Here is a 10,912-nt window from a genome sequence, read left to right as displayed (position 1 = left end):
TAGCCACGTGACAAACGGTCACCGGGGTCATATACCTTGGCTATAGTCATCTGGTCATAGACCAGGCAAGCGCTTATAAGTTCGTCGACCTTAGGGTCGGTCCCGCATTAATGCCATAGAGCCATTCAATGCGTGATCATCGACTTTAGAGTCGGTCCCTGACTAGTCAGTGTCTTAAACAGGTGATTAGCAATCATTAGCATTTAATATGCAATCCACGTTCACATATAACAAACAACATGCCTCAATATCAAACCATGCATGTCATATACCTGTACAGGGTGCAACTGTGTCCATACACTGTTTTCTTACCTCAAGTTCGAGCGAGAAGTATGGTAAAGACGACCCCTGAGAACGATCGGTCTTTTAGTTCCTTAGCGGTTACCTAATCACAACCAATTGTAACCTCCATTAATGAGAATCCACAATAATAGGGTCTTAACCTAAGCACCATCCTCGGGACCTCGAAACATGCCCACACGGTGAGTAGAATCGATCCCGGGCCTTAAGGATTGAAACCCCAAGTCAAAAACCCTTAAAAACACTCAAAACGGGGTTTGGAAGGAACAGGGTAGCGCTACAGCGCTCAACCCCTAGCGCTACAGCGCTATACTCAGAACCGCCCAAGTGCCAGAAACCCTCCTGAGGAGCGCTATAGCGCCCTAGGGTGGGCGCTGTAGCGCTACCTCCAGCCCAGAACACCCCTGAACCGACCTTCTTCATCTCCCTCGATTCTAACTCGATTCCCAAGCTTCCAAAGCCTATTCTTGATGCCAAGTGAACCCAAAAACCATCCCAACACATCCCAAACATCACAAGCATGGGAACCCTAGCCAAAACTCCCAACAAAACCCATGAATTCACCCTAAACATTTCAGCTGCAAAACAAAACTAAAACAGAGCAAACCAGAGAAACTATGGTTAGAAACTTACCCAAAGCTTGGCTTATGATGGCCTTCACCAGTGGAACATACTCCCAATCTCCCAAGGCTTGCTTCCCAAGCTAGAATCCTCAAAGTTGGTTCAGAAATCACAAAGAACAGTGAAGAGAAAAAGGTACGGGAGGACTCTCAAAAACACTCTGTTTTTCCATCACCTTTTTCAGCTGAATAAGGGTTATATCTATCCTAGGGGTGAAATGACCATTTTACCCCTAGGTCAATTAATGGTTTCTAAAGACTCCCAAGGGCATTTTTGGTACTTTCCTCCTAACTCGTTAATCATAATTAACGCTCTCCAATTCCCGTTATTCTCGAAAATCATAAACATCAATAATTCACATCCCGTTACCCTTTATCTCCCGGTAACGCTCTAATCATCAAAATCACCCCGAGACTCAAACCAAGTCACGGCACTTAAACCCGTTGTGATTAAACCGCTAATCAATAATCTACGATCGTCTCATGTCGAACAGCTCGAACAAACCCACATCATAATGTGGTCTCAACATATATCACCGACATGCATACAATTAACATTATATTATAATATAATTCTCATAAACGTACATAAACACGTTTAACAGCATAATTAAGCAATTATGGCCCTCCCGGCCTACTAATCCAGCCGTTAAACCACATTAAGGAATCCGGGGCATTACATGAAATAATTTGTACCACCCATAGTTGATTCTTTAGCAGCCCCTCATAGATCTGAATGTATATATCCAAGTGGATCTTTTGTTGTGTGAATTCCTGAGCTGAACTTCACTCTACAGCTCTTGCCATCTACACATTCTTCGCAAAAACCCAAATTTCCTGAGAGTTTTCCTTTCAAAATGCCTTGTTTTTCCAGTTCACACAGTCCTCTTTCACTCACATGGCCAAGTCGAAGATGCCATAGTTTGGTTGTGTTTGTATCAGCATTACATGAAACATTTGAAACAACACCAGTTACTGTCTTTCCAACTAGAAAATAAAGACCATTTCTAAAAATTCCTTTCATTACAACTAGAGAGCCTTTAATTACTTTTAATGATTTTTCATCAATTTTAATAGAGCAGCCATTAGTAGCAAGAGTTCCAATGGATAAGAAGTTTCTTTTCAATTCAGGAACGTACCTTACATTCTGTATAGTTCTTTGAATTCCATCATGTAGTTTCAACACCACAGAACCTGAACCTTGTACTGAACAAGCTTTGTTATCTCCAAGCAACACAGTCCCTCCATCTTTTTCTTCAAAATTACTGAATAGTTCTCTATTTGGACACATGTGGAACAAGCAACCCGAGTCCAATATCCATTCTTGGCCTGATTCAGTGCTTGAGACTACCAAAACATCTGCTGAATCATATCCATTAGATGCAACACTTTCCTCTCCTTCATCAAGCTTCTTGTCTCGGTTTAGTTTGGCCTTTAATGCATAACATTCATCTCTGAAATGTCCTTCCTTCTTACAATAATAACACTTCTTTCCAGTAGCATTTATAGACTTGGATCTTGATCTATGACCTCCGTTGCCATGATGATTCTTGTGAGTCTTAGAGTCTCTCTTCTCGCTTCTGCCTCTTGCAAATAGCCCTTCACCACTTGAGTCAACTTTATCATCAGATTTCTTTTGAATCTCTTTTGAATTCAATGATGCCTTTACTTCGGACATGGTCAATGTATCTGTGACAGTCATAATCCCGTGATCCGTAAGGGGAAAGACCAGGTAAGCTGTGCAATCCCACACCGCCTGGGGAAAGTCAAGTGTGATGATTCTAAGACTGTGTAGGTATGGGACTACACAATTGAAGAGGGCTTAAATGGATTGATGGGTACAACCTATATCAACAAGATGCATCTTCTTTTCGGTAGCCCATCACTTGAGAACTCCAAAGTTAAGCGTGCTTGACCTGGGGTAATCTAAGGATGGGTGACCTCCTAGGAAGTTTTCCTAGGAAGCATGTGAGTGAGGACAAAGCATGATGAAAAGACTCGTGTTGGTTTGTAGGGTCAGTCGTCATTCCAGAAAGCAGTCATAGTGACGTGGGGCGTCACAGTATCTTTGCCATATAGGATTGTATCAACAAAATGTTCATACATTTTAGGCAGGGAACTCAGCAAGAGAATTGCTTGATCTTCATCATCTATCTTTACTCCAATATTTTTCAAGTCAAGAACAATTTTATTGAAGTCATCCAAATGTTTTCTTAACTCTTTTGCATCATCCATCTTTAACGTGTAGAGCTTCTTCTTCAAGTACAGTTTGTTTGCCAATGATTTCTTCAAGTAGATTGATGCCAACTTATTCCACAACTCAATGGATGTCTCTTCATTCGACACTTCACGTAGAACTTCATCTCCCAAACTCAGTACGATTATACTATGAGCCTTTGTTTGAATCTCTTGTTGTTTCTTCTTATCATCACCCAGCTCAATCAGAGCTTTGCTATCAATGACCTCAACAACCCCTTGATGAACTAGTAAGGCCTTCATTTTAATCCTCCATATACTAAAGTCATTTGTCCCTGTAAACTTATCCACCTCAAACTTTGCTGAAGCCATTTTCTTGAAGTTTCTTGATGTAACACTAGTGTTCTTGAACCACAATCAGACCTGAGCTCTTGATACCAATTGTTGTGATCAATCTATCACAAAACAAGAACATTAACTAAACAAAAAACTTCACAACTAAAAATGACAGAATCTTTACAAACAACAAAGTAATAAAACTTAGCTTTGCACAGGGATATACGTGGTTCAACTCATTTATGAGTCTACATCCACAGTAACAGCCTTATAGGCTTTGTGTTATCTTTATTGATCAAAAAGATTACAAAATGACAGCAGCTACAAGAACTTTACAACAGAAAAAACCAGAGTTCTTGAGTATCAAAATTGCAGGAATTTAAACTCTTCTTCTCTCTACTTCTTGGAACAGATTCCTAAATTTTCTTGACACCCCTGAATCAAAAATGTGTATATATATATACTAGATACCAGCAACATGCAATATGCACGTTGCACGTTTGCTTAGTTTTTATTTATAGAATTTATTAATTATTTTTATTAAATTTATATTAATGTCATATAAATTTTGAAATAAATATTCTATTTTAATTAAATAATTTATTTATTTTTATTTAAGTTTATGTTTGTTCTAGTTTTTGAATTTATGAGTGACAACAAGAGATTATATATTATATGTTTAATGTAATATTAAATATTACACGTGGATTTTAAATTTAAGTTTCTTGCTAGTTTTTTAAAAAAACAATTTGTTGTTAATTCACAATAGATTATATTATATGTTTATTATGATATTATTCTAATAAGTGGGTTTAAGTTTAATTAAATTTTATTTAAGTTATAAAACGTATGATTTTATTATTTTCAAATAATTATCATTGTAAAATATCTCAAAAAATATTATATTTTAATTTGTTTAATTATTTATTATTTTAAAATAATTATCATTGTAAAATATCTGAAAAATATTTTATTTTAATTTGTTTAATTATTTATTATTTTTAAATAATTATCATTGTAAAATATTTCAAAAATATCATATTTTAATTTTTTTAATTTTTATTTAAGTTTAAGGATTTACAAACTACAATTAAATATAAGAATATTCTGTTAAATATAAGAATATTCCGTTAAAGTTAATATTAAAAAAATAAAAAACTGTTAAAACCAATAATTTCCATTATCTGCAAAGTTATTATATAAAAAAGATATGTGTGAGTCAATGAGATACAATTAAGAATTTTAACTTCTATCAATTATATTTAAAAAATCACCATTAAATGAGGCTGACTTGTCCGGTGTTTGAACCACATCACTACAGTGACAAATATACATATACATGCTAGGGAACTGCTGAATGTTACTATGGATGTTTTGACTTGTGATTTAATGAGAACTGTTACAGAATGCTAAAAGAATTGTATTTGAGTCTCGACGAGCTTTTTTTACACGAAAACTAATGTAGGACTGCGCTTAAGCAATAGTCTAACAACCTCCTTCATAGAAGGCCTTGAAGAAGGTTGTGTCTGTGTACATTTAATCCCAAGCTTGAAAACGCAGCACATTTCTTCAACATAACATGCTTCCTTTATCTCCTCATCCAATGCTTCGGGTATTGGCTTGTCCTCTTGAACATGACGCCATGCCCATTCGGCGAGGCTACTGTATTCGTCACCACTCTCATTTGCTTCTCTACCAGTTGCCAACTCCAAAAGGACGATCCCAAAACTGTAAACATCAATCTTTTCATTCACTCTTGTAGTATAAGCGAATTCTGCAAATAAAAAATGATTTAGAGCTCTACTAAAATAGTCCATGGCATAAGAAAGAAAAGAAACATATGTAGCTCCTTACCTGGAGCTATGTAGCCAAAAGAACCAGCCACAGTTGACATTGTAGCAAGCTCTCCTTGCTTTGCCAAGAACTTGGCTACCCCAAAATCTGCAATTTTCGGGTTGAAATCAGAATCAAGCAAGATGTTGCTTGATTTAATGTCTCTGTGTATAACTGGCGGCACACAGTCGTGGTGCATGTAGCAGAGGCCCTGAGCAGCTCCAATTGCGATTTGTAGCCTCTTGGGCCAGTCAAGGACTAAATGGTGGACAATCACAGAACCGGGAACACGGTCAGTGATTTCCCTGTTTTTTCCGTAAAGCCATCTATCCAGGCTACGGTTTTCCATGTACTCGTAGACTAGAAGTGTGGAGCTCTCGCTGGAGATGCAGCCAAGGAGTTTCACTATATTGGAATGCCTAATTGAGGTCAAAATCTTGACTTCCGCAAGGAATTCTTCCTCAAGCTTGTGGTCCAGCTTCTTCTTGTTCCATATTCTTTTTACTGCGAAAACATCTCCACGACGATTCACACGGACACGGTAGACTTTGCTTGAGCCTCCACTTCCTATTAGGTTATGCTCTTTCAATCCAGACACAATTTTTGAGTGTCTGAAATTCAGCCTTTGAAATGACACCAATTTCCATTTGGAATTGAATCCGTTTTTCCTCCTGTAACATCTAATCATGAAGAACAAGATGGAAAGAAAAAACAAAAGTACAGCTACAGTTAATGATAGGAACAAGGCAAGAAATTTGCCTTTGATTATTTTTTTCAGAAAGTTTTCTAGTTTACTGGATTTGGGATTGCAGAGCTTTAGTTGTAACACATTGTTACTTGCACAAAGACCGGGATTATCCAAGAAGCTTTTGGCAAATGCAGCCTTATGGAATCAAGGTGGGACTGTACCAGTGAGCTCATTAGAAGAGAGATTGAGAAATTGGAGCATTGTTAAATGACCAAGTTGAAATGGTATTTGGCCAGAAAACATGTTCCCTGAGAGGTCCAATTCTAGAATCGGTAGAAGACCAAGTTTTTCTGGAATCCGTCCAGAGAGTTGGTTTCGACTCAAATTAAGAGTAATTAGGACCTCCCAAGATTGTACATCTGTAGGAAACTCTCCTCTAAGCTGGTTCTGATCAAGCAAAAGACTTGTCAAACGAGGAAGGGTCGTCAATGCTTGAGGAATAGTACCTGTCAATAGGTTATTGCTGGCCTCAAATTCAATCAAATTTCTCCATGAAGACACCGCAGTAGGAATGTTACCTGAAAACTTGTTGTTACTAATATGGAGTTCCCAAAGGTTATCGGACAATTTCTCAGGAAACAAGCCAGTAAATGAATTACTTGCTAGGATCAAGGTGCCCAAGTCAGGTAATGTCCACAGGCCACTAGGAACATCCCCAGAAAGCATGTTGTTTCCAACATTGAAAACAAGTAAGCTGCTGCAATTTCCAAGTGATTCCGGCAATGTGCCAGTGAGCCTATTGGAAGAAACCTTGAATGATTTGAGCTTCGAATTCTTGCCAAAATCAGAAGGCAAAACGCCTGACAAATTGTTGGTGAACACATTGAAATCTATCAAAGCTGGTAATCTGCCGATGCCCTCTGGAATATTTCCGGATAATTGATTGATAAACAAAGCCAAACCCGTCATTTGGTTTAGCTTCCCAAAGTCTTCTGGAATTCGACCAGTTAAATTGTTTTCTGAAAAATCAATTACCTTCAATCTAAGATTTTCAACCACCTGAGGAATCTCCCCAGAAAGTCTGTTCTTGAAAAGATAAACTGTGCTTAAATTCTTCAATGTAAACAATCCATCTGGTATATTCCCAGTCAAATTATTCCGAGATAAATCCAAGAACTCCAAAGCTGCCATATCTCTAATACTTTCAGGTATTTCCCCAATCAAATTTAAGTTAGCAAGCCACAAATTTTTCAACTTTTTTAATCGAGTATAATTTGAAGGCAACGTTGACGGCAAAAACCTTTTATTTTTGGATAACCACAACGTTTCAAGATTGGACAAGTTACCTAATTCCGGTGGCAAAGAACCATTGAACCGGTTGGCCCCTAGTTCCAGTATCCTTAGCTCTTGAAGCCGTCCGATGGCAATGGGAATGTTGCCGGCGAAGTTATTACCCCCGAGTTTAAGACTCCGGAGCTGAACCATTCGGTCAATGTCGCTAGGAACGGTTCCCACGAATAAGTTGTCGGAGAGGTCCAAATCTTCAAGATTTGAACAGTTGTACAAAGCTGTGGGAAACTCCCCCGGGATGTAGTTCAACCCAAGAGTAATTAGTGAGAGGTTCCTAAGGTCACAAATGAAGAAAGGAACTGGTACTGTGATGTTTGCATCATAGAGTGTCAGCCCTGTGACTGAGCCCGACGAACAGGTAATCCCAGGCCAAGAACAGTGGGAAGAAGCGTTTGTTGATGGGATCCATTGACTCGTATAAGAAAGGTTTCCCCACTGCTGCTTTAGCTTCAGGAGAACTGATTGTTCTTGCTCTTGCAGTAACAGAGAAACTCCAGGACTGAAGTGGAGGCATAAGAAAACAACGCCAAAGTGGAATGGGAGAGATTTGTGATTTATGTTAGTCATTTGGAAGAGACTGAGAGTTGGAGGAATTGATTTGGTTTCAGTACTCCTTAAGAAGACAAGTTCGGATGGTATGTTCCCACTTAAAATCAACGCGTGCGGAGTCTTTTTTTCCTTACGTTGGACCTTACAATTTGATGGTCAATTCTCAACGGCGACTTAAGATCATTTTATAGGTGTGATATCCATCCATACACTGCTACAGAAACTACCCTTTTCAAAATTAGTGACGTGAGAATGCAAATGAATTCAGTTAGAAAGATATGTTCTTCTCGAAATAGGTGACGTAACGTAAAAGATGGTGTCAAGCTAGAAAAATAGAAAAATTGACCTACTACACGCACCAGCAAAATTACGCAAAAAGTTCATATCACATGCTCATATTGACCGGGATAGATCAAACCCTGGGGACCAATCTAATGCCGTCAAAACAAAAATGAATACATACACATTATACATTGGCTCATATGTTGATTTTAAGTTTAGAGTATCGTATTTTTGTTTTGTTTCTTTCGTTGTGTGAAGATTTCTTAAAGTTGCCGGCCATTTTATAAGTCGTACGTCTTTTAGTGGCCACTTGTCAGTTTCTTGACACTTTTTGGCAGTCTTCATGATGGCCATAAAGCCATATTTGAGACCGCCAATCTCAGTTGAGAATAGTTTTTTCAGCTTAAAAGGTTTGAAATCTACACAGAGCATTCAAACTTGCCTTTGTGACATCCTCAGGGATTAAACCACACTTGCTAAATGCAAATCCAACCAGAGGATGGAATACATGCATAGTGCAAACGACACAAAAACAATGAAAACTAAAATGGTTCATCATCAAGGCATGATGACAAGATTCATAACTTACATTCCCCCAAAGTTAAGGTGCACTAGTATTGAAGTTTGGTGCTTTGGCTCTATAATAACATGGTATTAGGTCTTAATTTGCATGACCGTGTCTTGGGGAAATCATTTATGGAAAATGCTACTGTAGAGGAAAACTTGATAGAGCTTACAACTAAAAAGGCAAAGAGAAAAAACTAACACAGCTTGTTGCGACACTAAGACAAAAAAGGTCTTTAGTAAATATTATTTCCTAGAAAATAAATTATAGGTGACACAAATGAAATTTATTGTACTTCTTTTTACAGCTTAAAAGTATTATAGCATACCTCTAAAATTTGGCGCATGTAAGAAAACGAGGACAATATCACAAAACTTAATCTTTAGATTCCATCATAAAGGGTATGCATTTACACCAACCATAAAATGTAGAAAGAATCAGAAAGAGAAAGTTTTGAACTTGAGACAACGCAGATGAACTGTATAGAATCTTCATTATGTAATATTAACTTCGTATACTCATAATCATAATGAATAATTTATTTTAATTTAACACACTGTCCCAAATAACATTATTATCTTTACTTACCACAGTCTAACTAGCTGGAGCAGACGAATGAACAGAAGATTCAAGAGAAACATTGTTAAGCCTCTCCAGAGCTAAAATAAGCGCTTGGGTACCCAAATTCCCTTCACCGTGCGCCTTAAGCGAGAGATAAAGCTGTTGAGCCAAAGCCAACCCAGGAAGAGCAAGACTCATATTCTGACACTCCTTTAAGCAAATCCCCAAATCTTTCACAAAGTGATTCACGAAGAAACCCGGCTCAAAATCCCTCTTCAGAATCCGAGCCGCGTACAAATCAAGAGACTTCGATCCAGCCGCGCCAGTCGATATCGCCTTCAAGAACAGAGCAACGTCGAGGCCGGCCTTGTGAGCGTACACCATTCCCTCGACTAGCCCCACCATTGTCGAAGCAATGGTGATCTGGTTCGCTAGCTTCGCGAATTGTCCTCTGCCTGGGCCGCCCATGTAGTTGACCTTCCCCAACAGGGTGAAAAGAGGGTTCAATCGATTGACCACGGACTCATCGCCACCGGCAAAGATAGCTAGGGTCCCGTTCCTTGCTCCCAGGTCGCCGCCAGATACCGGAGCATCGATCGCGGCGCAGCCTTTGGCATCGGCGGAGGAGGAGATCTCGGATGCGAGAGAGGGTTCCGATGTGGTCATATCAACTAGGACACCGCCGGAACGGAGGCCAGCGAGGGCGCCAGAGGATGGGTCCAGAAGGACAGCGCGGACGTCGGAAGGGTAGCCAACGATGGAGAATACGACGTCGGATTGGGAAGCGACGGCTTGAGGGGAGTGGGCCAGGTGAGCCCCCATATCGAGGAGCGGTTGGACCTTGGAGAGAGTGCGGTTGAATACGGTGAGAGTGTAGCCGGCTTTGATAAGGTGGGAGCACATTGAGCGGCCCATGACACCGGTGCCGATCCAGCCCACGCGAGTGTTTGATGGACTTATCATGGGCTCGGCAGAGTTGGTGGTGGCGGCCATGGAGCGGCGGAGGTGAAGTGTAAGAAGGTTGAAGGAGTGCTTAGAAATGAGGAAAGAGGAGCAGTGAGAGGAGAGTGAGCGAAGTTGGAATTGCAGTGGCATGTCTAATGTACTTACCATTAAGCCTTAAAACGCCTTATCCCTCCCATCATAGTATCTTTGTCCAATACTGTTATTTTTGGCTCTATTTGGAAACTACATATAATTGATTAGGAGTGATTTGGCAATAAAATGTGTCAGAAAAATAACAAATTTTATCATCCAAACAAAACAATGAGTTTTTTTTTTTTCTTTAAAAAATATATCTAATTTGTTTGTGTTTATTTTCATATGCTTGCTAAAGTCCTTTTTTTTTTCAGATTAAAGCATTTCCATGATTACTGATAACCACTATTATACATATATTTTAAATCCAATTCATAGGTTACTAATTTGTCGACTGCCTGTGCTAATTAGGGTATTGAGCTTTTTATTTGGTGTTCTTTCATGAAGGAGGTTAACAAAATCTTCTCAACTTACCGTTTAGTCAGCTATTGTGGATGCCAAATGAAGCATGCTCAATTGGATCGAATTGATGTGTGTGTATGGGAGGAGAAGGGTTCGAATATAGTATTGTATGTAAATTTTTTATTTATTTAT

General features: G+C 39.0%; 2 protein-coding genes across 2 annotated transcripts; both read right to left on the bottom strand.

Annotated features, from left to right (window-relative positions):
* Nucleotides 1-4,680: 4,680 nt before the first annotated feature.
* LOC133797116 (receptor-like protein 52) lies at nucleotides 4,681-8,937 on the bottom strand. Its single transcript, XM_062234922.1, has 2 exons — nucleotides 5,307-8,937; nucleotides 4,681-5,226 (listed from the first exon to the last, which is right to left on the bottom strand). Exon 1 carries the CDS (start codon nucleotides 7,888-7,890, stop codon nucleotides 6,178-6,180), a length of 1,713 nt encoding a protein of 570 aa, XP_062090906.1. The 5' UTR covers nucleotides 7,891-8,937; the 3' UTR covers nucleotides 4,681-5,226; nucleotides 5,307-6,177.
* A 256-nt stretch (nucleotides 8,938-9,193) lies between these two features.
* On the bottom strand, nucleotides 9,194-10,384 carry LOC133797117 (probable 3-hydroxyisobutyrate dehydrogenase-like 1, mitochondrial). Its single transcript, XM_062234923.1, has one exon. It carries the CDS (start codon nucleotides 10,373-10,375, stop codon nucleotides 9,314-9,316), a length of 1,062 nt encoding a protein of 353 aa, XP_062090907.1. The 5' UTR covers nucleotides 10,376-10,384; the 3' UTR covers nucleotides 9,194-9,313.
* Between the last annotated feature and the right edge of the window lie 528 nt (nucleotides 10,385-10,912).

This window comes from Humulus lupulus, chromosome 8 (assembly GCF_963169125.1).
Source record: "Humulus lupulus chromosome 8, drHumLupu1.1, whole genome shotgun sequence".
NCBI lineage: Eukaryota > Viridiplantae > Streptophyta > Magnoliopsida > Rosales > Cannabaceae > Humulus > Humulus lupulus.
This window is presented reverse-complemented; position numbering and strand designations above follow the sequence as displayed.